Source organism: Girardinichthys multiradiatus, chromosome 19 (genome assembly GCF_021462225.1).
Source record: "Girardinichthys multiradiatus isolate DD_20200921_A chromosome 19, DD_fGirMul_XY1, whole genome shotgun sequence".
Classification (NCBI taxonomy): Eukaryota; Metazoa; Chordata; class Actinopteri; order Cyprinodontiformes; family Goodeidae; genus Girardinichthys; species Girardinichthys multiradiatus.
Genome location: NC_061811.1, coordinates 17,688,086 through 17,715,633, shown reverse-complemented (window position 1 = coordinate 17,715,633; position 27,548 = coordinate 17,688,086). Strand labels below are relative to the sequence as shown.

General features: G+C 40.1%; 1 protein-coding gene across 5 annotated transcripts in view; it reads left to right on the top strand.

Annotated features, from left to right (window-relative positions):
• kiz (kizuna centrosomal protein) overlaps positions 1-26,875 on the top strand; it is a 29,126-nt gene extending 2,251 nt beyond the window's left edge. For 2 of the 5 annotated variants that reach the window (XM_047345591.1, XM_047345594.1), the window contains exons 3-16: positions 3-165; positions 1,160-1,231; positions 4,625-5,219; positions 5,374-5,632; positions 9,835-9,954; positions 10,553-10,676; positions 11,086-11,177; positions 11,683-11,833; positions 13,782-13,938; positions 15,772-15,834; positions 18,243-18,335; positions 18,524-18,593; positions 25,984-26,024; positions 26,582-26,875. In XM_047345591.1, the coding sequence (XP_047201547.1) occupies positions 3-165; positions 1,160-1,231; positions 4,625-5,219; positions 5,374-5,632; positions 9,835-9,954; positions 10,553-10,676; positions 11,086-11,177; positions 11,683-11,833; positions 13,782-13,938; positions 15,772-15,834; positions 18,243-18,335; positions 18,524-18,593; positions 25,984-26,024; positions 26,582-26,685 (2,104 nt within the window). In that variant the 3' untranslated portion in view covers positions 26,686-26,875. Of the gene's footprint in view, positions 1-2; positions 166-1,159; positions 1,232-4,624; positions 5,220-5,373; positions 5,633-9,834; positions 9,955-10,552; positions 10,718-11,085; positions 11,178-11,682; positions 11,834-13,781; positions 13,939-15,771; positions 15,835-18,242; positions 18,337-18,523; positions 18,594-25,983; positions 26,025-26,581 lie in introns of those variants that run through there. The other 3 variants (XM_047345593.1, XR_007035111.1, XM_047345595.1) reach the window with 3 other exon arrangements.
• The last annotated feature ends 673 nt before the right edge of the window (positions 26,876-27,548 follow it).

Sequence of the window (27,548 nt, the reverse complement as noted above, 5' to 3'; positions counted from 1 at the left end):
AGCTTGCAGATAAAGTGTTCCAAACTGCGCAGCTATCTCAAAGAAATCTGTGGCAGGGAAGCACGAGCGAAAAAGAGAAACCTTGAGCTTAAGAGAAATGTGGAGTGCATGGAAATTAGCATGAAGGAGTATAGTTTCGACCATGGCCCCCTGCAACAACAAAAGGTACCACATCCACTCACACTGCTATATATTTGTCTGCACAGTTTCAGATTTTCCCTTGATAAAAGCATTTATCAACAGACTTCATTTTCCCCAACCAGGGAGGTGGAACCAGGTTTTATTTTAATATTCTCTTCATAATCTGATTAAAAAACACCTCTAGCCTGTAAACAGATGGCTTAAGAAAAGATTACTTCAACCACATTTTGTACGCATTTGCCTAATTGCCACACTGTACATTTACTACTTAGAAAATGCATAGTAGACAAGTAGAAAGCCCATTGAAATCGCAGTGGCTGATGTGAGAGAAGTAAACACTCAGACAGTGCAATTTATCACCACAAGCAAATGAACAAGGGACAAAACAATGAGCCAGTCAGATTATCACTTAAAACTCAATGACAGTGCTTGACAGCTTAATATCAAATTAACAAAATTGGCTAATTATGACTCACTGAGTTAATTGCCCAATATAGAGACTCTGAAGTGCTCCAGAGGTTTAGTCATTCTCTACCCTCAAGCAGTTGGTTTATTTCCTCTCCATGCTTTTGAGTCCTATGTGTTTGCTTTTTGTTTGGGTGATTTTCAGAACCATATTTATGGTTTTATTGTAATGCTTCTGACACCTGAAAAAAATGAACATTCATATGCTTATTTGTACACGTTTTATTTTTACTATAAAGAAATTGGATAAATAAATGGCAGTGTGATTGTTCTTGTTAAATACAAGTTTTATAAAATTACTTTATTTGATGTGTGAATTTAGATTAATGCCGTCAGTCAGCCGGGTCAGATAAATGTTAAGTTGAGTGTTCACTTGAAAACACCCTTGTGACTGATAGACAGCCTGCTGCTCTAACGTTGTCACTTTGGGTTCATGTCTTATTGTATTCTTATAATACTGAGCAGTGCTATTTGATGTGTTCATATTGTCATAAAATGAAAAGATTGTTATTTTTCTATATCTTATCAGTTTATTTCATACATTTTTACACAGGCTGACCTTTTGGAAAAGATTTCCAGATTCACTGACAACAGCAGAAACACGCAGGAGCTGGAAGCAGCAAAGGTAACACTGCTAATATTGCCGTTTTATAATTTATTTTAGCTTAGAGCATTAAGCTTTTTGAGTACATCACATCTTGTTGCTTTTTGTGTTACTGTTTTATATTTAGTGCTTTTTCTTTTGCGGTTGTTTTTTTAAAAACTCAAGATCCTTCTGTTTTGAAATGTTTACGAGGTTTATGCAAATTGCAGCTCTATCGGGGCTCTGTTTACAGATTAAGAAGAACAGAAGAAAGCAGACATTACGCCTGGTAAATCTGTTGAGTAGTCTACGTTTAAACTGTGTATCTGTAATAGCACAGGTGTCTAATCCTAGCTGGTGAATCTGGACAAGCAATGTAGTTCAAGCCCGTAGCTTCTGTCTCCCTTCACTTAAAGCAGTTAAAGCTCTTTTAGATGAAATGTCTAAGACATCTCATAATAACTTGGAGCATGCTGTCTAGAGCAGTCACTTGTAACTTTGTGCAAACCCCCCCTTAGCCTGTCGATATTGTAATGAGCAAAATGGTACCGTCACTCCATTATGCATACAAGCCATTGGCTGGCAGTGTGCATGTCCCTCAGGCTGCAGCATTCATTAAGGGAAGCTTACCGGGCTGAAAGCTGGAGACAGATGATAACGGGATATGATTTTCATATTTAATACATTCCTTGGAAGAGCACACGCGTGCTGCAGATTGATAGAAGAATCAATTGCTACTTTAGTGAAACACTTTCTACTTTGCCCTGCAGCTACCGATGGAATCACTCAGCCAAGAAATTAACTTTTCCTCTTTTTTTACCTACTTTGTGGATCTGCTGGGCAGGCTGCATGGTTTACAGTGAATGTTATTAGGCAGCTAACTGTTTGGTATTTAAGACGCTTATCAGAAAAGAAACAGAAGCTATGCTTTCGGTTGTTATGTTTGGAGGGAGGTCTTTTTTTGCTCATCTCTCTCTCTCTCTCCCCTCATGGTGACATTGCAGACATGAATCAAAACTTGTATAAAGGATTTTTCATGAGATTAAAAGTTAAAGCATTGATCCTGACACATAGAAAGAAGTAAACTCTGACCTTTGCTAAATAAGACTACAGTTATTAAGAATCAGGGTGGTAATAGCTGGAGGTTCTTAGTAAATAAGGATATTATTTAAAAATGGATCTATCTCATTAATTAAATGCAAAACTTCTTACATGGAATAATTACACATAGAGTATTGTATTTCAAGCATTTATTTTTCTTTGTTGATGATTATGGCTTACAGCGAATGGAAAATTCTTTGTTTTAGACAGTGTTGATATTATATAATCCCAATTTAAAAAAAACAACTACATTTGATAAGGGGATGTTATGTATGTTGTCATGGCCTACACTATCACAATGAAGACTACTGACTTGATAGCTGCTCACCAGACAGTCATTGGCACCCTCTAATATTTGATATTATTTGAAAGTTCCCCTAACCCCTCCTTGAACCGCCACCCCTCCTCCTTGAACCGACACCTTAACGTGGTGGAGGGGTTTGAGTGCTCGAATGATCCTAGAGGCTATGTTGTCTGGGGCTTAAATGCCCCTGGTAGGGTCTCTCATGGCAAACAGGCTCTTGGTGACAAGCTCATGACGACTACAGAATCGAGGCACGTGACGTCGCCCGGTACGGCGGAGCCGGGGTCCCACCCTGGAGCCAGGCCTGGGGTCGGGACTCGTCGGAGAGCGCCTGGTGGCCGAGTTGCTCCTCGCGTGACCCGGCCAGGCCAAGCCCAAACGAGAGACGCGAGACCATCCCCCAGTGGGCCCACCACCTGCAGGGGGAACCGTGAGGGACTGGTGCAAAGAGGATTGGGCGTCAGACGAAGGTGGAGACCTCGGCGGCCCGATCCCCGGATGCTTATGCTGAAAGTTCAGTGGAAGGAAAATATATGCTGCCTATCAGCTGGATTGTGAGGCAAAGCACAAAAGTTAGGAGGGTAAATGGAGGGGTGGGGTCAAATTCAAAGTTGAGTTTGGGTTATTGCCCCCACCCTGCCCACTAAGTATGGTACATAAGTACTAGATGGTTAGAAAGGACTTGGGCTAGTTCTCAGCAGTGTTTAATTCAGATCACCTACATGCCATGCAGGAATTCATGCAAAAGCAGCCCCAGCCAAGTACTGAAGTACTGTATAGTACATGGAATGTCAAATAGCTGACATTTCTGAATAAATTTTTTATGTAGGTCTGCATGAGCTCAGAAAAACATAGAAATGTAACATTGCTGAATTGTGAGATGACAATTTCATTTCTTTCTTTTTCTTCATTACAGTGTTTCCACAACTTTTATTGAGCTTTAGCAGCTCAGCCACTTAAAACATATACATTGGAGATTAAGGGCAGTAAATGTTTATCCAGCAGAACAGATGTGCCTTTAAGTTTTTCATTCATGGCGTTTGAAATAAAATGTTCTACGAGATGGAGCATCCTAGCAGTCCTTTCCTATTGTGATATTGCACACATGAATATTGCGATTGTGATGCGATACATTGCCCACATCTAGTTTTATGTGATATTCTGATTCTCTGAGAAATTGAATTGTGGGTTTTCACTAGCTATAGGCAATAATTTTCAACATTAACTGAACTGAAAACCTGAAATATCTCTCTCTGTAATTATTCGGTATACTGTATGAGTTTTGCTTTTTGAACTGAACTGCTGAAATGTCCAAAGCTACCGCACCCTGTTGGCGGTCAGAAGCCTTGGAGCTCCACCGGTCCTTGGACCCCGGAAACAGTCACCACTCTATCTAAAGACTCTTAAAGGAACGACTCTCAAACAGTTTCTAACTTTTAGCTCTTTTAATCTAAATTAAGGCAGAGGAATGATTACAGAGTTCAGCGCTGAGGCTCCCGTCTCGGACCGTCGTCGTCTGTTAGAGGATGACGAAGAGCCTCGATAGAAGGTCACATGTAGTTTTATATCTGGCACTCCAATGCAATGGATGTTCCCTCCCTCAGTGATTATCAGTAGACTATGTGTTACCATTGTGGTATCTATCTGTTAGATTGTGTAGTAGCGGGTGTCCATCCTTAATCTAAGTGTGCAGTGGCTTTCTAATCAAACCAGTTATACCAGCTGCTCCACTATCAAACCCAGTGCCCCAGCTTCAGGTCATTTATGACAAACCTTGGGCCATTTATCCTTGTACTGTATGTCTATGAGCTTCTTATCCTACTGTAACAAAAGGGAAACATTAGAACCTATACCTTATTTCACTATAGTATCAATGGGAAAAACAGCTATGAGCACATTAATAAAGGTTATTCCTAACAGAAATGAATTAACTTTATAATTTACTGAAATACCCATATATGTGTTAAATAATTCTTGTTGAATTTTTAATAGCAAACTTTAGATTATTGTGTTTTTCTTCCTGAATGCAGGTTAAAGCTGTGCAAAGACGACAGTGGGACAGCAGCAGGAACTTCAAGTCAGTGGAAATTTTTATGGACCACCAGACCTCCAGAGGCTACGATGCTGAAGCTGGCACCTCAAGTGTACTCTCACACCAAGCATTGCAGCGATCGCCCAATCGCAGCATGCACCCGTGCGAACGTCTACCAAGTGGCCTTTTGAAGGACGTCAGAGTTGGCAGAGAGGATGCCGCCAGTAAGCGAGCACATTTATCAGATGACATTTCAGGCTCAAACGATTCCCCTGACGGCTGTAATTTGAGTGACAAACATGAAAGAGCGTCGAGGCTGCTTCCATCTGCTCGTGCCTCAACAGCCGCAGCTGGTTGTGTGGTTTCCGCAAGTGATGATGAACGAGAAGCTTCACCTCCGGTGACCTTGACGGGGTCTGAGAAGAATCCATCTCCCAGCAACAGTAACCCTGCAATGGCTAAGAATCCGCCTGCAGAACCCACCGACTCCCAAGAGGTAGCTCGCAAGCCTCTCGTAATGGGAGATGAAGAGAGAGGTCTTGGCCATTTGAAACCTGAAACCACTTTTAGAAGAAAAGCTCAAGAGACATCAGGTTTGCAGTGATATTTCTTTCTTACTACCTCATTGTTCGCAGCTTTTATCTGCCTTCACAGAAACAGGCAGTTTTCAGCACTTTATTTTGCCCTTTGATTTTATATTTTTTTAAACAAGCGATGCTGTATGCTGTTTGGTTTGTTTACATTTAGGAAAATGTGAGAGTGTTGGTGAACCAAGCTCAGATGTGCAGTTGTCAGAGAGCAGTTCCAGTGACCTGACAATTTCTTTGACACAATCGGAGCTCGAGGAGGATTTACCAGACGAGGCAGTGTCAGAGAGAAATGCCTCTTTCAGAGGAAGTGGTGATCACAAGCAGCATTGTCCTGATTCATCCCCCTGCTCTGATGGGTCTGAGAACACAGAACAGTTAAACAGGGAATCCTCAACACCAGGGCCGACGTTGAAAAGGTAAAGGATGTCTGAAGTGCTTTGGTTTCTGAAATTTTAAAGAGACTATCCAGTGGTGTGTTTTTGTTTTGACTAAAAAATTTACAATGGGAATAAAAACACAGCTGGGTAATTTATTGATTTTCCCTGCAGGGTTTTACTAAATATAACATTTTTGAGAAGCACACAGAAGGAAAAAAACCTGCATTTCTGCTTTGTGTGTATTTGGGTTGATGACATCACTAGAGGCATACAAATTAAGCTGATACGTTAGCGATCTTGAACACCAGGGTGACAAGAAACATTTAATAGATTTAGACTGAAGCATTCAAGTTGCATTTAACTTGCAAGGGGTTAAACCGTATGTCTTCGGGCCTTAGTTTGAATCTGATGACCTAAAGGTCATGATGGATCTGCTGTGGATGGCGAAAAGTGAAAGTGAGAATGATCTTCTTCTAGACATTAAGTGGTAAGAATCTGTTCTGTTTTCAGTTTTTTCCATCTGATTGGTGTCCATACATATTTGCCGCGTGTAAAATGAGTAAATGCCATATTCTGCTTGTCTCAACTTAAAATGTTGTGCAGTCTTAATTTGTACAATTTTAGTTTACCCAAAAAAACACCTATTCAGCTGTGAGATTTAATTCTGTACTGCTTCTGTCTACCCTACTCGTCTTTACAAAGGGCTTACTGTTTTTTAAAATGTGGTTACATGACTCCAATAAAGCCTGTTTACCAGAAGAGGTCACTGTGTTATTTTTGTTTGATCAGGGTGGGCCTGCATGATATTAGAAAATCATGCACTGACAATGTTATTGGTAGACATTGTGATAGTATCAGTTGTGATAAATCCACATTTCCTCAATCCTCTCTTTTCCAGCTTCCAACTTCCTCCGTGGGCGAACTGAAAAGAGGTTAAGTTAGAATTTTTGTTGCAGCTGTACAAAACCAAGAAAAACTACTTTTCAGGAGGAATTTGATTAAGAAGGGAAAAAAACAGGAAACATATAAATGGAGGTACGCATAAAAATAAAACGGATCAGTTTCTTTATGCCTTAAGTGATGTCATCAGAGGCATGTGCACACAGACTCGTGGTTATAGGAGGTTACATTTTCTTAATTAAATAACATTTAAAATCAAACTAAAAAAATAAATAGAAAAAAACTGACCATGACATGTTATTCTGTAGGTGACAAGCAATATCCAAAGCGAGTTTGATTGATTTTATTAAACAGTCTTAATTAGTAGCTTTAATAGGGTTTTCTTCTATTTTACCACTTAGTCTTTTGACACAATATAGTTAGCTTATTTTCCAAAAACCTAGGCTAATGCATAAAAGAATGCTCTGCATGCTCATCCTGAACCACATTGCAGTTAGTGATAGTATGAAGTTCTTTGCAAGGATCAAATCTGAGGCTGACAGAGAGGAGCTGTGGGAGTCACAGTCCATGTCACATTGTTGTTTGCAGCTTTGCATTAGTGGCGGCTGTTGTGGCAGTGATGCATCTTATAGAGGAGAGAGCTCAGGACCTGTCCACAACAATATTGCCATAATCCAAGATAATGCTCTAACAGAGCAATTTTCTGCTTGAGAGACCTCAGGAAGTCCCCACTGGAGGAGGAAATTGTGGCACCATAGAGTGTTCTGGAGGGTGGGCATGTGGACAGCACTTACAGCCACAAATCCTTAGCGTGATGATGGCTTCTGAGTTGAAGGATCACTTTGGATGGAGTCAGAGTCACAGAAAACCCCATGTGAATGTTTTTGCACACAGTGGTTCTGCTTTTTCCCTCTTCATATAAACAGTTTTGTAAGCAGTCCTTTGTGTGCCTTTTACAAACCACTTATTTTTGTGCATATCTAAACATTTTTGTTTATTTTTTTTCCTCTCTCTCTTATGTCAAATTATAGATTATACTGTGCTTACTGTATGTGTTCAAAAAGATAATCTTTTTGAGCATTGCCTCATTAAAACCTCTTTATTTGAAAGCTGGTACAGCCTTTGTATATTTCTAAAGCAGTTTGAAGGATATTCTCAATCTAAGGCTGCAGCAGCTACATTTATGTGTGGTCTGCTATACTTTTTATGGTATGACCTGAAAAGGAGCGGCGGTTAGCCTGCAACGGAGAGAAGACGGTGGGGGCTGCAGCCCTCATTGTTAACACAGAGCGCTTCTGTGTCTGAGGAGAGAACCAGAGGCTTTGATGTATAGCTCAGAGAGCATCCAGGCTCTATCCTCACCTTCTCTTTTCCTTTCCCTTAAGGTTAAGGTTAGAGTTTATATCGCTACTTCCATTCAAACCCCGGTCCCGGGCAATTCATTAGATTATCCCATTAACACACACACATCCTATGCTATGCTGCCCTGGGCAGTGAGCTATATTGGCCACATCAAAACCACCCTGCTTGTAGCTTGCCACTTTCTACTTCATTTCAAAACAGTGTTACCTTAATCTTACCCTGAGAATGTTTCAAAACAGCTGAATTTGTCTTTTTCTGTAAGTGAGGAAAAAATGTGGCAGCCATCATTTTGCTAGCTAAACAGCAATGAGCACAAACAAGGGAACAGAGGCAGCGCTGCATTATTCTAAGCTTCATACAACCAGAGACAATTCTAATAACATTTTCTTTGGACTTTAAACCATAGGAATGATACATTGGAAAAGCTTGTGCGGTTCTGAAACCATAACTTTTGAAAACCTTTCAATATCTCCGTACCGGTAACCGGCCCATACCTAATTCTTGTGGTGACTGTCATTGTTGTTTCTGTGTTTACTCTGGTTCCCTCACCCGTTTTTTCGTTTTCTCTGCCTCTCATTATGCTTGTCTGTAACAGGATACAGGTGCAATATCCCATTCTTCTCGTTTTGTTAAGAAAATCTGCCCACCACAGTAAAGCAACCACACCCATCATACTGTGTGCATAAGCTGTCGGGGGCAAAACACAGTAATAAAATAAATAAAATTGTTTGTCTGTTTTAATTATCATGTTATCAGGAAACAAAGCCCACATTTCAAGTCACACCTGCTGCATGCAGTGTGCCGGGACTATTTGTGGCTACATTTGTCAGTTCTGTTGTGAGTTATTTTTGCCATCTGTCCAAGTGGTGTGCTTTCCCCCTGACACTGATCACTTAATTTTGAGACCATTTCTGCGTGGTAAAAAGCACCCGAGTCAGAACTGCATGTCGTACAACATTATTACCCCTGACCTCTTACACCTGGTTAAAACAAACTTGTCATGATGTTGACATGTGGACAGCAGCAGCATCTAAAGTAAGGTTAGACACCCTGACAACAAAAAATAGCAGATGTTTGCGGAAACTATGCTAATTTACACTCTCAATCTCTAAGAATCTTTTTTTTTATATATAATAAAGTGGAACAGTTAATGGAAGACATACGTTTTCTTACAAATGGACTGCACATTGCAAAATGTCATGGATATAGTTCATGCTTGGAGCTTAATCAGAGTGTTACCAGGAAACAACCTGTGATAAAGGAGGGAGAAAGTGTTTGCTGACCCTTAACCCAAGAGCCTATAACAGATTGTCATAAACTCTCTCTGGCCTCTCTTTAAAGGATGGTGGCTCAGAATGTCTCTGCTGGGGTTTCTTGGAAAATTCAAAGAGGGCCACCCAGAGCTTAATGCACAAGAAAGAGATGAATTCTGCATATCCACGTGCATTTGGCATCTGCTTCCCATTCCATAGCCTCACACTAGACCAGATTAAAGTGTAAATCTCCCACTAAAAGAAATCACCCAGAGGCGCCTCTGTTTTTGTCTTGTAGGAATTATTTCTGTAAGCTTTTACTGTGTTTGTAAATTCATTCGGTTAAATATTGTATTACTTATATTCAGCATTGTCTTGCGATTTAACTGGATAGGATTGATCCCATGTTCTGCTACAGCAGCAGACAGATGTTCTCCTTTTGAGTGCCAGGTGTCAGAGCTTTTCTGTGCAACCTGTTATTACATGTGGCACCATCAACAGACACAGGGAAGTGTTGAAATCCTGCTTTGTTGCAATTGCATTTTGATGGCTGGATTCTTGAGCAGTCCTTGAGTACTGCAAGAAAATTGCCTTGAAAAAATATGTTTCGCATATTTTTGGAAATGGCATCCTTTTTTTATTTTCTTTTACAGATGCCAATCGATATTATGACCTCTACTTTTTTTATTTCCTTTCATCACAATATTTCCAATGTTTATTTTTTAGCCTCTCCCTGGAAGGACTCTTTAATCTGCTGGACAGCATCGAAGGGCGACTCCACGGCGAGCAGAGCCACGTTTACAGAGATTCTTCAATAGATGGAAGTCAACTCAACAGGATTATCAGGTACATCCTTCCTGTCTTTCTTCAAACTTTACAATCTTATCTCTCCCTGTCTAAATGGAAAGCCATGTAAATTTATTTAATAGCTGTGGAGCAGTTTGTGCAGATGAGAAAAACATATTATCCTTCTGCTGAGGGCTCTCACATTAGATGAAGTGTCATCACCATCAGGCGTGTGTCTTTATTTCTGAGGGGTTTTTCAAACACATGGGATTGTTATAGTAACCACCCCTGCTCAATTGTTATTGGGAGTCATAGAGATAAAGGACAGGGAATGTATTTCATTAGACAGAGCTTCTTTTTCATAAGCTTTTTATACTTCATTGCATGAATCATTTACCATAATTGCCACTCCTGTCGTAAAGCATAAAAGAATAAATGTTGCACCAGAAGACGTCTTTCCAACTACATAGTGCGTGCTACCTCCGTCTGTTGTATGACCATTTGGGGTAATGACCCTCATAATGTTTAGTTGCGCTGGTTGTTATGATTATGCTTGTTTAGTATGTTTGTTTGTCTTTGATTTGTTCTTTGCAACACTGACTGGGGCTCACCTCAGGGCGCCATGGCAATAGCTGACCGCTTTCTATATATTGGGCAGCCTTTGTTACAATGGAGCGGGTTTGAATGATGAGGACCTTGAAGCATGTGGAGCTGTCGTCCTTCATGAGCTTGGGAGGTTGTCATGGAGTATGGAAAAGGGCTGCGTGCTGCCACAAGAGCTGGTGAGAGCGCATCAGTCCAGCACTGAGCCTAATGAAATAAGGTAGGGCTCAGTGGTTTTTTTTATCATCATGGGAACTCAAAAACTTGTGTTGATGTTTATTTGTCAAAATAACGAGTTTTTGTTATTTTTTAAATAACGCATTCACAATGCCATTTGTTTAATACTGCTTTTAATCTCTCAGTTCCTTAAATACATTTTATAGTAATATATATTGCTAAAACTGGTAGACAAATATTTTCCAGTGTATAACGGCTGTAAATCCGAGACCCAAATCATTGCTCTGACAGCTAGAGTTCAACAGAGTTTTCTTTACTTAAAGTACGCACTCACTGCAGAGGTGAAATCTGCTTTACAGACTTAATGTTTGTTGTGTGTTCTTTTTACTTTTATTTTATTTCTACCTACAGCGGATTCTGAGACATACCATACTACAATTTGATCAGTCTCCATTCTCCACACACATTAAAGGTCATCTTTGGTGTCACCCCACACTGCCTGGGTGAATGTCATGAGTAAATTAAAATGCCCTATCTGCGACTTCCAGTCCTTTTGGATAATGCACGGTTATACTGTGAGCCAAATCTATGTTCTGCTTCACTAGTCTATTGATTTCACTGAGACCTTTCCTATTATATACTCAGTTCTAAGAGACACATCCAGCAGCGTTCCTCTCTGGAGAGGCCAGTTGGTTGACCTCGACCTATTATCCTGTTTTTCAGCCTGAGGTCATATCGGTTTCTGTGTCTACTCAGTGTTAACTGGAATTTAATCAATAATCCATAGTTCTGAAGTTGTTTAAAGATGGTAAAGAAAGAATCCTTTTCAGAAAACGTCTTGAAAACGTTAACCTATGAAATATGATATATTTTGTTTCAGTCAGACTTACTTACATTTCTGGCCATTTAATTAAAGGTTTAATTTTGACCTTTGTTTATAGTTTTTTCTTAAGAAAGCATAATGTTTTGTTTGTTTTCCATGCTGCCCCACCCCCACCCTAACCACAGCACCAGCCTCCCTCCCAATGCTGCTCGGCTGTGGGATCGCTGGTTCAAGCATGCCCTTGTGCTCAAGGAGAGCTGTGTCCTCAGCACTGAGCGCTTGGTCCAACTGTTCACGCCTCTTCTACTGGAGCGTGATGCCGACTGCAGCCAGCAGGTAGCGTCAAAGATACACACACACACACTCTCACAGGACACTCAAACCAGACTAACACAACAACACATCCATCCATGTTTAACAAATGGCTACGGTTACTTGTTTCTTTTTTCTACTTTCTGTTTTGCTTATTCTTGGATAAAAGTTTTGTTTTCCTGCTTATAAGATTCCCCAATGTAGACAATAATTTATACAACAGTAACTGCAAATCAGTCTCATACGAGGTATTAATCAGGAAACACTTACTTTAAACCTTCTCTTCCTTGTTATTGCTTGAAATTTCCCACACACTCACCTTTTCTATATGATACAGTGACTTGCAAAGGTTTTCATACACCTTTTCTGCCTTTTGTCCCTATTATTGTATTTTAATAGGGATTTATATGATAGTCTAACATTAAGTAGTGCATGATTGTAGTGAGTTACAGTGGAACAAAAAAAAAAAAAAATCCAATTAGAAGTCTATAAAACGTCCCCCACAGCATGATTCTGCCCCCCCCCCAGTTCAGTGTTACATTCCCACCAAAATGTTAATGTTCAGTCTCATCTGACCACAGCAACTTGCTCCACATGTTTGCTGTGTAAATGTGGAAAGGTTTAAGGGGTGTGAATACTTGTGCAGTCACCATGTCAAAAGATATTTTATGAGTACTGTCCAGCTATGGACCCTTGTAGCTTACTTATTTGTTTAGACTGATAATTTTGGGATTGTTGTGGCTCTGATATGTTACTGCAGTACACCCAACTCAATAAAAGAGGCAAAGAGGGAGACTGTAGGGCCTCTTCAAAATATGAACTCACAAAAGAAAGAGGGGTACCGCCATCTACATCATTGTATCCAAGTGCATCAGAAAGAGGCTGAGTGAAATCTTTCTCTTCCTTTATCGCTTTGAGTCTCGCTCCATCTATTTCTCCCTTCAGTCCTCCACTCCCCCATCTCTCCCTTTATGTCGTCTCTGTCCTCTCGTACAACCGCTCACTCTCTGCACATGGGCACAGACAGACATTTCCATTCACGTCCTGCCACGCAGCCTGGCTACTCCAACAAATGGGAGCATGCAGCTCGCATGCACACACTCAAAGCGGCCCTTTGAATATTCAAGTGCTAACAGTTGTATTCATTGATATTTAAAATGCAGGGGATCAGCGAAAGCCCTCAACTCATGGTACATTTCACTAAATCTAAAAAAAAAAAAGGGATTTTAGGGACAAGGATCAAGACAGTTTTTTGTGCAGCAGCATCAAATCAAGATCGGCATGTGTTGGCATCTTTTTCTCCTCTCAAGAAATGAAAGCGTGTGCCTCGTTGATCTTCCCTGTGACCTGCTGATAACAACTTACAATGCACTCAAATTTTTGTCACCGTCAAAATCCTCCTGATCATCCCCTTCATATTAGCCTTCATTAAAAGTTCCAAATGGCCGTCCAAGGCTGAGAGAAAGCCTTTGATCACAAAAGAGAGATGATGATGGCAGGATTTGATTTGGGTGGGGAGAAAGGAAATCTGTGAGTGGCATCTCCCAGAACAGCTTCTCTTAATTGTGTGTCCTCATCGCCACAGAGATAAAAATGAGCTGAAGAGGCGGGAAGAGAGTAGTTTGTCTCTATCCTCTCAGCCAAGAGGGAAGATATCTGAAACGTGTTGCACATTAACGGCATGGTGATTGCATTCTTTAGAAAATTCTCTAATCTCATGGATGAGAAGAGACGGAGTGAGAAAAGCTAAAGTGATTGAAGGGAATAGCAGGCACTGCAGCATGAGAGATAATCTTCTTTTTTTGTTGTTTTGTTAAACAAGTGAGGGAGTTTGAAATTACTGGATGTTGGTGTATGAACACCCAGTACGACTGCACCTCGGTGTGAGCAGGGATGGCCAAAGTTCAATTTGACGCTTCCTTCACAAAATGAGAACAATTAAGAAGGTGGTTTTAATTTGTGCTGTGCGCAGGCCAAAGTGTTGCTAAGGGCACTTCTCTCCTGGTCCACTGAGGAGGGCCCCTCAGCAGAGGATGAGAGTGACTCTTCTTCTTTGTGCAATAATTCCTCTGGCTTGGCGGACGCAGATGTGAAGCTCTCCCGATCGGTACCCACGCAATGTATCCAAGGTAACTGCAGATGTTGACATTGCGCCTCATGCTTACGGTGATATCTCTAATATTACTGAATGCAAAATGTGGACTAAGGCTGTACAGTGTATCGTCATCGCAATACCAGTGTGATGCAATATTCATTTCACAAAGGACTGTTTGGAATGCAATACCTGTTGGCTAATATATTCCAAGTGTTATGAACTTACATTTTATTTGCTAAAATAATACTTAGCCAGTTGGACAGAGTCTTACTGCAGCAGATGCTCACCCTGGACACAAATAACATCGACTAAAATGCTAAAGGTCACAGAGTTAAGGAAGCACAGATGAATAAAATCCACCAATATCGCAACTGATATACTCATCATAATATTTACCAGTATTATTGCCATCACAAGATTTCCTGATATCGTACAGCCCTAATGTGAATTCACCTTTTAGAAAAATATTTCTAAACCTTCAATCCATTTGTGTTCATTTCCAGCATGTAAACAGATTTCTAAGTTGCACCAATCTGACTGAATTCTTAACTCTGCTTTTTTGATGCTTTGACCTGTCCATATCTTTATTTCCACCTGCTTCTCTTTAGGAACCTTGACTATACAAAGATATAAGAAAAACATCAAAAACCTTTTTGCCAGCATTCTTGCAGTGAGCAGTCATTAGTTATTAATATGAGGGGCAGAGGTAACATCACACTGGGTGCATTAGAGGGAATTTTCTTTAAAACATGGCTTTACTTAGGAATATATGATATAGACCTAAAATGTTTTAACTATATTTTGTGTTTTTTATTACAATTTAAAAACGTGATAATGTGAAGTATTAAAAAAATTTATTACATTTTTAAATTTCTTATATCAGAATAATGAAAAACCATATAATCTTTGGCTATAACTAGTTTTGCTGGTTTAAAACAAGGTAAGAATATTACTGGGTTGATATTATAAACTTTCTGCAGCATCTTATACTAACAATTTGCAGTATTAGCTTGACTATCTTTAATAAAACAGTTGTCTCTGTGGAAAGTAGATTGTACATTAGCTTTAAGATTTCTAAAGGCTACAAACATTTCCAATTCCAGCATGTTTCATGACAGATGGAGATTGAAAGCTTAAGGTCCAACAGAGCAAGGTTGCTGTCTCCCGTTCACCCTTCCTGTTATCTGTTGAAAGTCTTACTCTCTCTCGCCATCTTGCAGCCTCAGCAAACCTTTTCTGAATCCAGCTTATTTGAAATCCTGCATTTTCAATAACCATTGAGGTTGAAAGCTTGCAAATATTAAACAGAGCAATGTTGTACTATCTTCAGCTTCTGCTAAAGTCTTGCTTTCTCTCGCAACCAAAATTAACCGCAGACGAGTCTTGTCTATGCTTCATCTGACTTCAGTGAGACTGAGAAGAGCTACAATTAAATACTGTTCTCTTAGTAACAGCATCCGCACGGAAGAGTGTTTTTGCTAACGTGATGTGGAAGGGTTCATATGTGTTGCCTTCACTGATTGGAAAAATAATTTAATTTTTTTGTATGTGACCTGCCAGCCACTGATCAGGGCCAAATAAGCTGGAAATTTGTCAATACCGGTTCCACAGACATTTTCTCAGTTCATCTATATTATAAGTAATTTTTTCTCACTCTTTTACTTGTTTTTCTTTTGCTTGCACTTTCTGCAGAAAAATACACGTGTTTTGTATGGAAAAGAAATGTTTACATAGAACCTGTTATATACTTTGCCAGTTTTTATACAATCTTTCAAGCAGACATAAAAGGACCCCCCTTTCCGTTTTCTGTCCAAGACTCACTTCCTCCGTGGCGTTGCTTCTCAGTGTGTGCTTTCCTTTCTTACAGAGCTACAAAGCACTGAAGAGGACAGCCATGACGAAAGCCCGGTGGAAAGTGGTCCTATTAGAGGTAAAAAGGCATTGCTGGTGCCTCAGCATTCACACTACCCTTATGTTGTGGTTTGTTTTTCTTCCCACTGCATTGAATAATGGGCTCCTTTACACAATGGCTGAGGCAGGATGATCAAGGTGAATCCAGGGTCGAAGTCCCACCTGAAGAGCCATGCTAGTTCTCTCTAATTATCTCCAAGAAAACACTAGCTGCCTTTCCAGCCTGGTCCGAAGAATTCTGGCAGGACTTATAATTCGCTGGCCCGGCATAATGTGGCCACTTTAATTGTCAGGGCGCCAGGGTAGGGAGCTAAGAAGATCTGTCATCGGTTCTCATTATCTTCTAAACAATGCTCCGGCAGGGCTGGACTTGAAAAAGTACTAGATGTGACGGCATCCTGGAAGCAGTTGGTGTGCCCATCCCTCAGCTCAACTCTGAAATGTAAAGCCAATCCGGCATTACCCGTGGTTGTCGGATTTCCAACTGGGTTTTTCATGTGTCTGCATCCCTAAGGTGCACAGTCTGCAAAATGAGTCCAGTTTCAAATTGCTGCGCTTAATCAAAAGAGCTATAACCAGCTAAAAAAAAAAAGACATGACTAAAGATTTTGCAAGGAAAAGATTTTGCTGTGCTGAGAGACATCAGTGTCACAATCAAATACCATGACCTTGGAACTGAGAGTAATTGCCAAGAGATGTGCGCCTGTAGCTTTAGTGAGTACACGTAAAAACACTAGCTGTATAAAGGACTCTTGGAGATTGCTATGCTAGCTCAACACTTAATGCTTTTAACAAAGAATGTAATTTACTAACAGTATAATTACTCTTAAAACTAATTAAAAATGGTTGGATTTGGTCACATCAGATCACAATATTTTTTTCTTGATTTCAAGTGTTGACAACATCATTTTCATAAGGCGTTCTCCTGTTTTATTTAAAAAATACTGTCCCTGTATTCAATTCAAAATGTAATCACACCTCTTACGCTTTATCACATCTTGTTATGTTAGAGCCTCAAACTTCAATGTATTTTACTGGAATTTGATCTGGTAAACCAACACAATGTTTTACATAATTGTGTAGTAAAATGAAAATGATACGAATGAAATTTGAAGCAAGCAACGTTTTGAAAATTTTATATACATTTACATTTATATACAGCCTCCCTAAGGCAATATGTTGTAGAACCACCTTTTCGAATATGTCTCTATCAGCTTTGCTCATGTAGAGATTTAATTTGTTTGCCCATTCTTTTATGCAAAATAACTCAGGCTAAATCAGATTGGATGGAGTGTATGTGAACATTTTCAAGTCTTGCCACAGATTCTCAATTAACGTTAGGTCTGGACTTTGACTAGGCCATTGTAACACACAAATAGGCTTTGATCTAAACCATGCCATTGTAGCTCTGGCTACAAACACTAGCTTTGGGCAGCGAATTGTTTTTAAATTGTAAAAAGCAAGAACTTATATAAAGACATACTGAAGATATAAAGAGTTTGTACTAGAGGTGCACCGACTGCAGTTTTCTGGCTGATCACTGATTACCAATCTTTAGAAAGCCTGACCTGCCAATTTCGATTTTGGCTGATACCAATTTTTTAAATAACTGACAGTGTCGGGCGTTATAAGGTCACAATACACCTTCAAAGTTCCAATCTTATTTTGTTGAAAAACAATGAACAATACCCGTGAAGCAATACGAACTTGTTTTAACTGCACATGAGGTAATGCCCTCAAATATAAATTAAGGTTAGAGCATTGAAGTTACTTTAGTCTTTCATTTTTCACATTTTAAAAAGATACAAAACGTGCACAATAGGTTAAACAAGTATATAAGATCAGTGCATATGATCGATTAATAAGATTGGTGGATAAGGCTGGTTTCACATGTAAGTTTTGGCCGATCGCTGATCTCCGAAAATTAAGAAAACCGGGGCGGGCCATTCGATCAGTGCACCTCTAGTTTTACACTACCAGTCTCATGCACTGGACCAGTCAAATGCACCGAAAATGCAGATTGGTAGGCAACTTTTTATTAACTGACATGTAGCAAGGGAGGCTGGAATCACAATTATGCTTTACTTTTTGAGGATTCTATCACGTAAAGTCCCATTAAAACATATTCAAGTTTATGACAATGTGACTCTTTTTTCCCCCCAAATAATCCACCACCAGTTCTTCCCCTTTAAGGGTGTTAAGATATTGTTTCATACTGAGTGGTGTCTCTAGGAAACTGTTATCACTTCCAGTTTGATTGAATCAACAGCTCAGCTTTCTGTTCAGCAACAAGGTCAAAAACTTGTCACTGGAGCGTGTCAGCTCATCAGACACTGAAACCTGTGGACTTTGAAAGCCTGAGTTTTGAGCACACATTTGACCGTAACTTTGTGTGTGTGTTTGTGTCTGTGTGTGCCCCCTGAGCAGAGACAAAAGCATATCAGTTACTTAAACAGTCAGCCATGCAGAAAAGACCGCTGAGTTCTGAAGAGGAGGAGGATGAGGAAAGCAGCTTTTCAGGTGAGCCACTGGAACTCTTTTTAAATCTTGGTGTATTTTGTTTATTTTTTGTCCATATTAAAGGAGCCCAAGACTACAAGGTTTGAGCTTCTTTATAAGTATTAATGTAAGCTTGGATGGTAAGTTAGCCTGTGATGAGATCAATCAAGAATCAAATGGTTTTATCTGAGGCTGTTTGCTCTTTTAAGGAATAAATCATGGCCATGAAGAGGACCTGGGGAGGGCCAAACGCTCCTCACATCAAGACCCTTACCCTCGGTAAGAACATTGTTGTTATTCAACGGGCCACAGGAAATGGGCCACCAGACGCCAAAGTGGTTGATGTACATTTGCATGGCGGCTCTCATAATTCCCTGTTCATTTCCATAAGATCAAGGGGGCGCCACCCATTAACTCGCTTACAAAGACAAAAGGCCCCTAAAGCCCCTCTTACTCACTGTTAGCGGGGTTCAACCAGGTTTTCAGGATTCAAAAGCAAATCAGCTGCCACAAAAAATAAATTGGAGCCATAATGCTGCTTTTTTCAGGCTTGTTGTCAGCATGCAAACAGATCATGTCAAGAAGAGAATCACTGAAAACTGTTTCAGAAGGAGGGGACTTGAGAGTCGATAAGGACAAATGTTCTCTCATCTGTCACCCTCCAAACATTATTTACCGTCTAATGATAACTAGCTCGGCGGAAGCTTACACCGTCTCAGTTACATTTGAATATCAACGCAACTTCATCAAATCTGCAATCGCTTTTTAGGTCCTCAGAGCGCCTCTTCACTGCAGACCCATTTGGGCTTTAGTAATGGCTGGGTAAACGTTATGAACAATAATCTTCTCTGATTTCATGTGATTACTGGGTAACATGCTGACATGCGGGCTGAAGTCTGTATCTCCCTATCAAACAGCCGCTCTAGTCTGCCTATTAGTCCATGGAAGGGCCTAATGGCCTGGCTCTATTGTGGTGGTCCTTCTCACTCCTGCCCCTGCCAGCGCCACTGACCAACGTATTTAATAAACATGAGCCAATTTTGGGCAAAAAAGCCCCTCTCAGGTGGTGTCTGTCTCCCAGTCAGGGAAGTGCATGCGGAATCCACAAAGTGTGTGATTAAACAAAATTTGCAGGGTAAAATGTAGACATCCAGCATGCAATGATGAAACACAAGGTATATGTGCAAATAAAATAGGACAAATGGGTAGTTAGGCACGCCTGACACTAATCTCCTCTCAGTTGGGAAAGAGACATTCTAATCTTCTCTTTGTCATAGCACAGATATCTCTAATATTTCCACTGTGCTCTGATTTAAGCATTCCCCTTACCGCAGCTACTTCTGCAGTTTATTGCTCCCACAAGTGTTCTGGAAGCCCTGCACTTCAACAGAAGCACGACACTGCAGCTTTTCTTCTTTTCTGTCTTTCTTGGCCCTTCTTCATCCCTCTTTGCCTTTTCCTCTCTGTCATCCCATGTTTTCCTCTCCCTCCTCTCCATCCTGCTTGTTAATTATTTGCGTTATTTTGTCAGCGAGCTGATGAGTGACTTCAAAAGGAGGATGGAGCTAGACTCGAAAAATACAAAAATGGCCCCGTCTCTGTTGTCTTAGACAATAATTATGATTTGCCTGTTAAGCCTGGGACTACAGCAGAGGGATTGTAGTTTAAAGCAGAGGCTTTGGTACAAAAATGCATTTATAGCCCTTTGTGAAGCTTCTCATTATGTGTGGGCTCGATTCATTAAGTAATTGGTTTGCAGTTGTTTACATGAGTATTAAGGCCTTCTATTCAGGGCCTTTGAGAGATACATTGTGCAAATGTTGCATGTTATGAATGCAGAATGAGAGGCGGGGGGCCAGTCCTATTGGCCAAACACTGCTCCCAGCTGAAAAGCGAGAGAAAAGCACTGGGTACTGCTTTGCATAGCAATGACTCTGCCTTAATAAGCTTTACAGATTAAATACATGCAGTCTATACAAGATGCAAAGAGATACTCTTACACATTTATATGTGCTCATTTCTCTATTATGGAGTTGGAGAGATTTGGAGTCTTTCATATTCTTTTTTTTTTTCCTCTTCTTTGCTCTCTCCCACACAGCGTTTTTCAGTCTGATACTTTTATGGACTGTTCTGTTTATTGTGTTATAACTTGCAAGAAAGCGACTGATCTGCAACATTTATTACAGTTCCCCCCCCCATTGTAAATCTTTTGCAGTCAAATCACTTTGTGGTTGAGTGGGGATGAAAAGAATAATGCACGAAGGAGTGAGTCTTAATAAGCAGCTGCACTCCATGTAAAGACCACTTGTTCGCCTTTGTAGTGCATGCCGCTACTTCCTCTCGTGCAAAGAATAAGCTTGCCTTTCTCTTCTGCAGGCATTTTTAGATGCCACTCCCTTCTTATTTTTCAGTTTAGGTTTTTACCTTACCATTTTAACCCACCCACCCTTTTCCACCCTAAAAAATAAAATCCTCAACGCGCGTGCAGAGACGGACAAAACAAAACGGGGCAGCCGTCCGACTGGATAATAAGTGCTGTGCCTAGAGAATGCTTGACAAAAACCTTGACTCAACCATTAGTGGTGTACAGCTTTGGTTTGGACAACAGGATGTGCTCAAGCATTCGACCTCAAATCACTATGTGTCAAAATCAGAAGCTCTATCTGTCTCCCTTTAGACCCCACCCCTCTGCCTCCCATGAGGTGGGGGCTGTGTGCAGCACTGACGATTCACCTAAAAGACAGATGGAGGGTTGGAGGGGATGAGAGAGGAGAGGAAAAAGGAGAAAATATAAAAACGAGGACAAGAGTAGGGATGGAGTGGCAGTGGTCTTTCTGTTATGAAATCCAACAGTGAGCTAAGTTAAACAAAAAAGGGAAAAACAATTTAGCACATCAGAGGGATTGTTTTTCTTTTCTGCTCAGAATGTTTCCTTGTGGAGGCATACTTCATACAAAAATTTAAAAGAAAATACTAATTGTTTTCACCTTTTTACATTAAACATTGTAGGATTTGTCACTTGCAGCTCAGGCAAAAATACATAACCCCAATCCTAGAGATGCACTAATCATCTGCGCAGAGGTCAGAATGGGCCAATTTTCCCTTGATTTCCTTTGATTGGCAGGTCAGATACTGAAAAATCATATTTTTATTTCATGTTCATTAAATTCACATAGAATAAGAACTATAAGCACAGCTCTTATAAAAATTGTAATAAAAATCATGAACATGAATGGGGATAATCTTGTACAACATACATTTTCTGTTAGGTTCAAAGCTACTTCCTCAATTAAAAATACCGCATCAGATTTTGTTTCAGGATTGGTCAAAATTGGAAATGGGAGGCTCAGACCTCAAAGAAAATTAGTATCGGTGAAGCGTGATCGGTGCAGGATTAACACTTACTCCCTGAAATATCTAAGAAGAACGGCAGCATTTAGAAAGTCCGCCCAGTGGAGGTCACCATCCTACACTTGCTTTTTAAAATGTATTGAACATCCTATAAGATTTTAAAACATACAATTTTATTTTTGACACTTTCTACGCTTGAATATTTCTGAATATTTATATTTTTGAATTTTCTGCAGTTTCATGTACCGGTGAAATCACATTTTGCAAGATACAAGACCAAAAAAGCATAAAATATAAAAATTCTAAAAGAGGGGTTAGTGTAACAAAAGATTCTCTTTTTTATAGAGTGTAGCTGCAGAAACAGCCAATCAATTTTCGCACCCTCTTGTCTGGGCTATAAAGCAAAACACGCACCATGAATGCCTGCCCTTCATCCAGCCTTTACACTGATAGTCTCTTCTAGACTGCCACCAGTCAGTGGGAGAGCGTGTTGTGTTGAAATCAGTGGCCCAAATACCTCTCACTTTGAGCTGCAGTACTTGCTCGCTGCCAGCAGAGAGCACTCACACGTTGGAGAGCACCCACTCATGCTGCACTCACAGGCTCCTCTCACTGTTTGCCCCCACTGAGGGGCTACATCCTGCTACCATTCAGGCCCGTTAGAGCACATCTAAACGGAGCCTAAACAATGTTTTTGCAGGGTCATAGCTGGGATGGGAGTAGGAGTTGATGGGAATGATGAGGTGATGGGTCTCCCTTTACCTTTGGACAAGCACAGCCGAGCAAAAGTGCTATTGTGCTATTAGCATTTGTGCGTGGGTGGCAGGGGCTTTAAAAAAAATCTAGGATAAATAAAAGCAGGTTGTAGCTGACGGCAAGGCAGTACTAAATGCTTGGTAAGCATTATTTTCCCTGACAGTCCTACTTTTTTCCTAATGAGACTCCAGGATAAAGCAGGAAATAAATCTTTATGACTCTTGGACACTAGTCTCACATCTTAGGAATTTACTTGAATTGCACTTTAAGATTTGTTTTTATTGATGAGCAGAACAGCAAATATGCATAATATGTCACCTCCCAAAGTTAGGAGTTTTTTATACAGTTGTTCTTATCTCTATGATTCAAATAAACTTTCAATAAATGTCACAGATAATTATTATAAATGTATTAATAAATATTATCCATCAACAAATTGGACCTCTATTGATTAAGAATAGTAAGGTAAGGTAAGGTAAGTTTATTTATATAGCGTTTCTCAGTAACGAGACACTCAAAGCGCTGTACATACAATTACAATACAATCACAAAGCAAATAAACACAGATACAGACACAGAAAAACAAATCAAATGATAAAATCAAACAACAGAGGTAATTTAAAAAAGTTAAATAAAATAGTATTTTCAACACAAAAAAAACAGCTAGAGGTTTTCCTTCAGCATTAAAATTGTATTATTTATGCGTGCTGACTTATAACGTGATCACATTTTTGCGAATTTACCTTTTATTTTGCTGGTGATAGAAGTATAGATGCTATAGGACAATAATACTCCAGCATTGGCTTGCTACACGTTTGACAATGTGGCATCCACAGGTTGAGCACCACATAAGCCAGCATGCCATAGATTTGCTAGAGATGTTGAAAATATTTGCTGCATGAGCACCTCGCCCTTACATGCCATGTATACGTCAGTGTGTGCTACTGCTACAGAATCAATGCAACTGCCATAGCAGTGACCCAGTAATAACATAAATCAATCTCTTGCTACACTATCCAGACATTTCAATTACTTCGAAATGCCATGAGTTAAAATGAGACCAAGATGTCATGTCAAGACACCCAGTTCTGATGAGTTAAACACTGTGAATTCCACACACTTGGTTCCAGTACACGTGCACTATTCAGAACAAGAGCACATTAAAGATGTGACCCGACTCGATGTTCCACAAAATCCTCTTTAGACCCATGTAAATAGATTTTTTTTAATACGCCAGGAATGATGACAAGATAGAAAACTGTGTGACAGACAGAAGCTTAAGATTTTGGTTTTCAAAATGTTCTGTCACAACCTAGGCATTTTTTGCATTGCTTCTCTCAAGTTTGCCAATTATTCATTTCTACACTTTCTCTTTTTTAAAGAGAGCCTCAATATATTGTCTGAACAGATTTATGAACTATCCACATGTTATGAGGTGCTATTACCATAAGGATTCACAGGTTATGTTGTGATGATTATTTCGGCTCCGGGGTATATTGTTCGTAACACAAAATAAGTCTGGTTCAAATTTGAAAAGGGAGCTTCGTCATTTTCTCTTCTTCCCTTTAGAGTGTTGCAAAGCTGCAATGTATAGTTTTAAACAGGAGCAACTGGAACAGAGCCAAAGTAATTTGCTCCTCATGCTCGAACCGCCACATGTGCCAAGATTTGGCTGAGGAGATTACGGCGATTGAGAGGATGACAATCAAAGAGGTCATGGGCTTGTAGTGATGCAGATGGAAGAAATCATAACACAGCTGCTTTTTGTGGGGTAAAACACTGCATTATTTCTTCCAAAAAAAGTATCAACATGTCTGAAACACATGACGATAAAGCCACGTGGATGTGTATGCTAACCTGGGAGATGATGGGGATATATTGTGGGGTTTTGAAAAGGCTCTGTCATGATGTAAATTAAAGGGGGGGGGGGCTTATTGCATATGCATCAAGGCAGATCAAAGCCTTTTCGGAGGTCACACATTTACATAGCGATATTACCAAAGCTATGGGAACCTGGCAACCCTGTCTTTGGACTATTTTTGAATAAAGAGGCCTTTGTGGACGTCTTTTGGCGTCAATGAACTTCCTCCTGCTTCACCGTTTGAGTGTAGCTACGCCTAATTCACCTCTGTGTAGCAGAGTTGTATCATTTTTACATTACTGGTGGATTTGTGTCTCTTTCTTCTTAAACATATGCAGTGATGATACATTGCATATTTATATATGTAGTATAAACTTGTAGTTCTGCAGGTTTCATTTTCCTTTTTTATGTACTGTATGTAAAATAAGTCATTTTGTGTCTATTTTTATTGTGGAAATGTTCTTTAAAATAAGGCCATACTTTGACAGGTCTAATAACTACAGTGAGGAAAATAAGTATTTGAACACCCTGCGACATTGCAAGTTCTCCATCTTAGAAATCATGGAGGGTACTGAAATTTTCATCTAGGTGCATGTCCACTGTGAGAGATATAATCTAAAAAAAAATCCAGAAATCCATGCAAGATCTCACCTTGTGGCGCATCAATGATCCTAAGAAAGGTGAGGAATCAGCCCAGAACTACACAGGAGGAGCTGGTCAATGATCTGAAGAGAGCTGGCATAACTGTTTCCAAGGTTACTGTGGATAATACACTAAGACGTCATAGTTTAAAGTCATGCATGGCACGGAAGGTTCCCCTGCTTAAATCAGCACACGTCCAGGCCGGTCTTAAGTTTGCCCATGACCATTTGGATGATCCACAGCAGTCATGGGAGAAGGTTCTGTGGTCGGATGAGACTAAAATTTAACTTTTTGGTCTTAATTCCACTTGCCTTGTTTGGAGGATGAGTACCATCCCAAAAACACCATCCCTACTGTGAAGTATGGTGGTGGAACCATCATGCTTTGTGGGTGTTTTTATGCACATGGGACAGGACGACTGCACTGTATTAAGGAGCGGATGACCGGGGCCATGTATTGCGAGATTTTGGGGAACAACCTCCTTCCCTCAGTTAGAGCATTGAAATGGGTTGTGGCTGGGTCTTCCAACATGACAATGACCCGAAGCACACAGCCAGGATAACCAAGGAGTGGCTCCATAAGAAGCATATCAAGGTTCTGGAGTGGCCTAGCCAGTCTCCAGACCTAAACCCTATAAAAAATCTTTTGAGGGAGCTCAAACTCCGTGTTTCTCAGCGACAGCCCAGAAACCCGGCTGATCTGGAGAAGATCTTTGTGGAGGAATGGGGCAAAATCCCTGCTGCAGTTTGTGCAAACCTGGTGAAAAACTACAGGAACGTTTGACCTCTGTAATTGCTAACAAAGGCTACTGTACCAAATATTAACAATGATTTTCACAGGTGTTCAAATACTTATTTGCAGCAGTAACACACAAATAAATTATTAAAAAAATCATACATTGTGATTTCTGGATTTTTCTTTTTTAGATTATGTCTCTCACAGTAGACGTGCACTGAAGATGAAAATTTCAGACCCCTCCATGATTTCTAAGTGGGAGAACTTGCAAAGTCACAGAGTGTTCAAATACTTATTTTCCTCACTGTAACTCTGTATTTCCAGGAAAGGAAACTCAAAGGTGTATTCTGCTCTGCAAACAAAAGGTGAGTGTAGACGCTGATGTCTAATGTAAAATATGTTAATTATACCAAACAGACCACCATAAAGAAATTTGTCTGTTAACATGTTGGAAATTATTGTAAAATTGAGGCTTCACAAAAATTTCCAACCATTTGATTAAAATGTTCGGTGATTGCCGCTGTGCCTTTAGAGGATGTGTAAAAAAAATAAAATAACCTTGAAGCCAAGTCTGAGTTACTGAAAGCTTCTTTTGAAGCAACATACTCAACTGATAAACAACTAAAACGACCTGTTTGAGGGAAGATTCTGCCTCTTTTCATTTTTTTTTTATATCATAAAACATTTTTGTCGTTTTATCACTACTACTGCTACCGATAATAGGGGAGAGCATGTTTGACTCTTTCGTCATAACACATCAAAAGAAGGTTTCCAAGCTCTCTATTATCTTTGTGTTAAAGTGAAACTGCTTCTTATTTTTTCTGTGATGTTACTTTGGATCTCCTTAGTATTGTCTTCTCTAACTTTGGTGTATTTGAAGGAGACTTTGCCCTAATAATATGTTTTTGTGTGTTTTGTAAAGGTTTTTGGCAGGAATCTGATGACAGCAACTCCGAGATTGAAGCGGCCCTACGTCCTCCAACTTTCAACGCTGACAGCCATGGCACCAATGACTTTAATGACTGATGTTTCTGCAATATTATATCAGCGTAAAGCATGAGGCAGATCGGCTCTTAGTAATTCACCCCCCTGACCATACTTTTATTGGTCTGCATTCTAAATCATATGCACAGCATATTGTAAAAACAAATAATAAAGTTGACAGCTCTCACGCTGGATAAAGTATGTGAAGAGTTGTCCAATGCTCTGATGTTAACCCCGCTTTAGTCTCTTTATCTGAACAACTCTCCCGGCTCATAATAACAGCTCGAAATAGATTAAACTGATCTTTCAAAGCGATTTGTTTGCACTGGGCTGAAAATCATGCATTTCGAATGCCGCAAGCATCTCCGAGTGCTCTACTTGCAGCAAGCTGGAGTGTAGTGATGTGAGTCACCTGTGAAACGACAAAGCACAATGGCCACTCTGCTTGCTCTGGCGTGACCCGTGAACCCGCTGAAGAGGCTCATCTCTCGGGGCACAAAGTGTTGCTGCGCTAACAAACTCAGAACATTTAGAGACCCAAACAAATGCTCTAAATATTTTCTTAGGGTTGCAACAGACGTGTGACCTAAAAATACAAACATATGGTTAACATCTCCATTTTATTTTGCTAATGACTCTTAAGAAGCTGAAATGCTGATATTGCAAAATAGTGTTCTGTGATTTAGGATTTTCACGTACATTGAACATCCCGTGTCTATTATTAACTGTGTGGGAGGTTGCATTCCAAGGTTTAAATTTGTAGTTCATTATTTCTGGGTTGTACATTTTCCAAGCTGAGATGTGGTAAAAGCCCCCCTGGCACACAGTGTCACCAGGATTCCATTAGACAGCTTTTGGTGACTTTATATGCCTGAACCTTTCAAAGTAGGACTCCACATTCATTA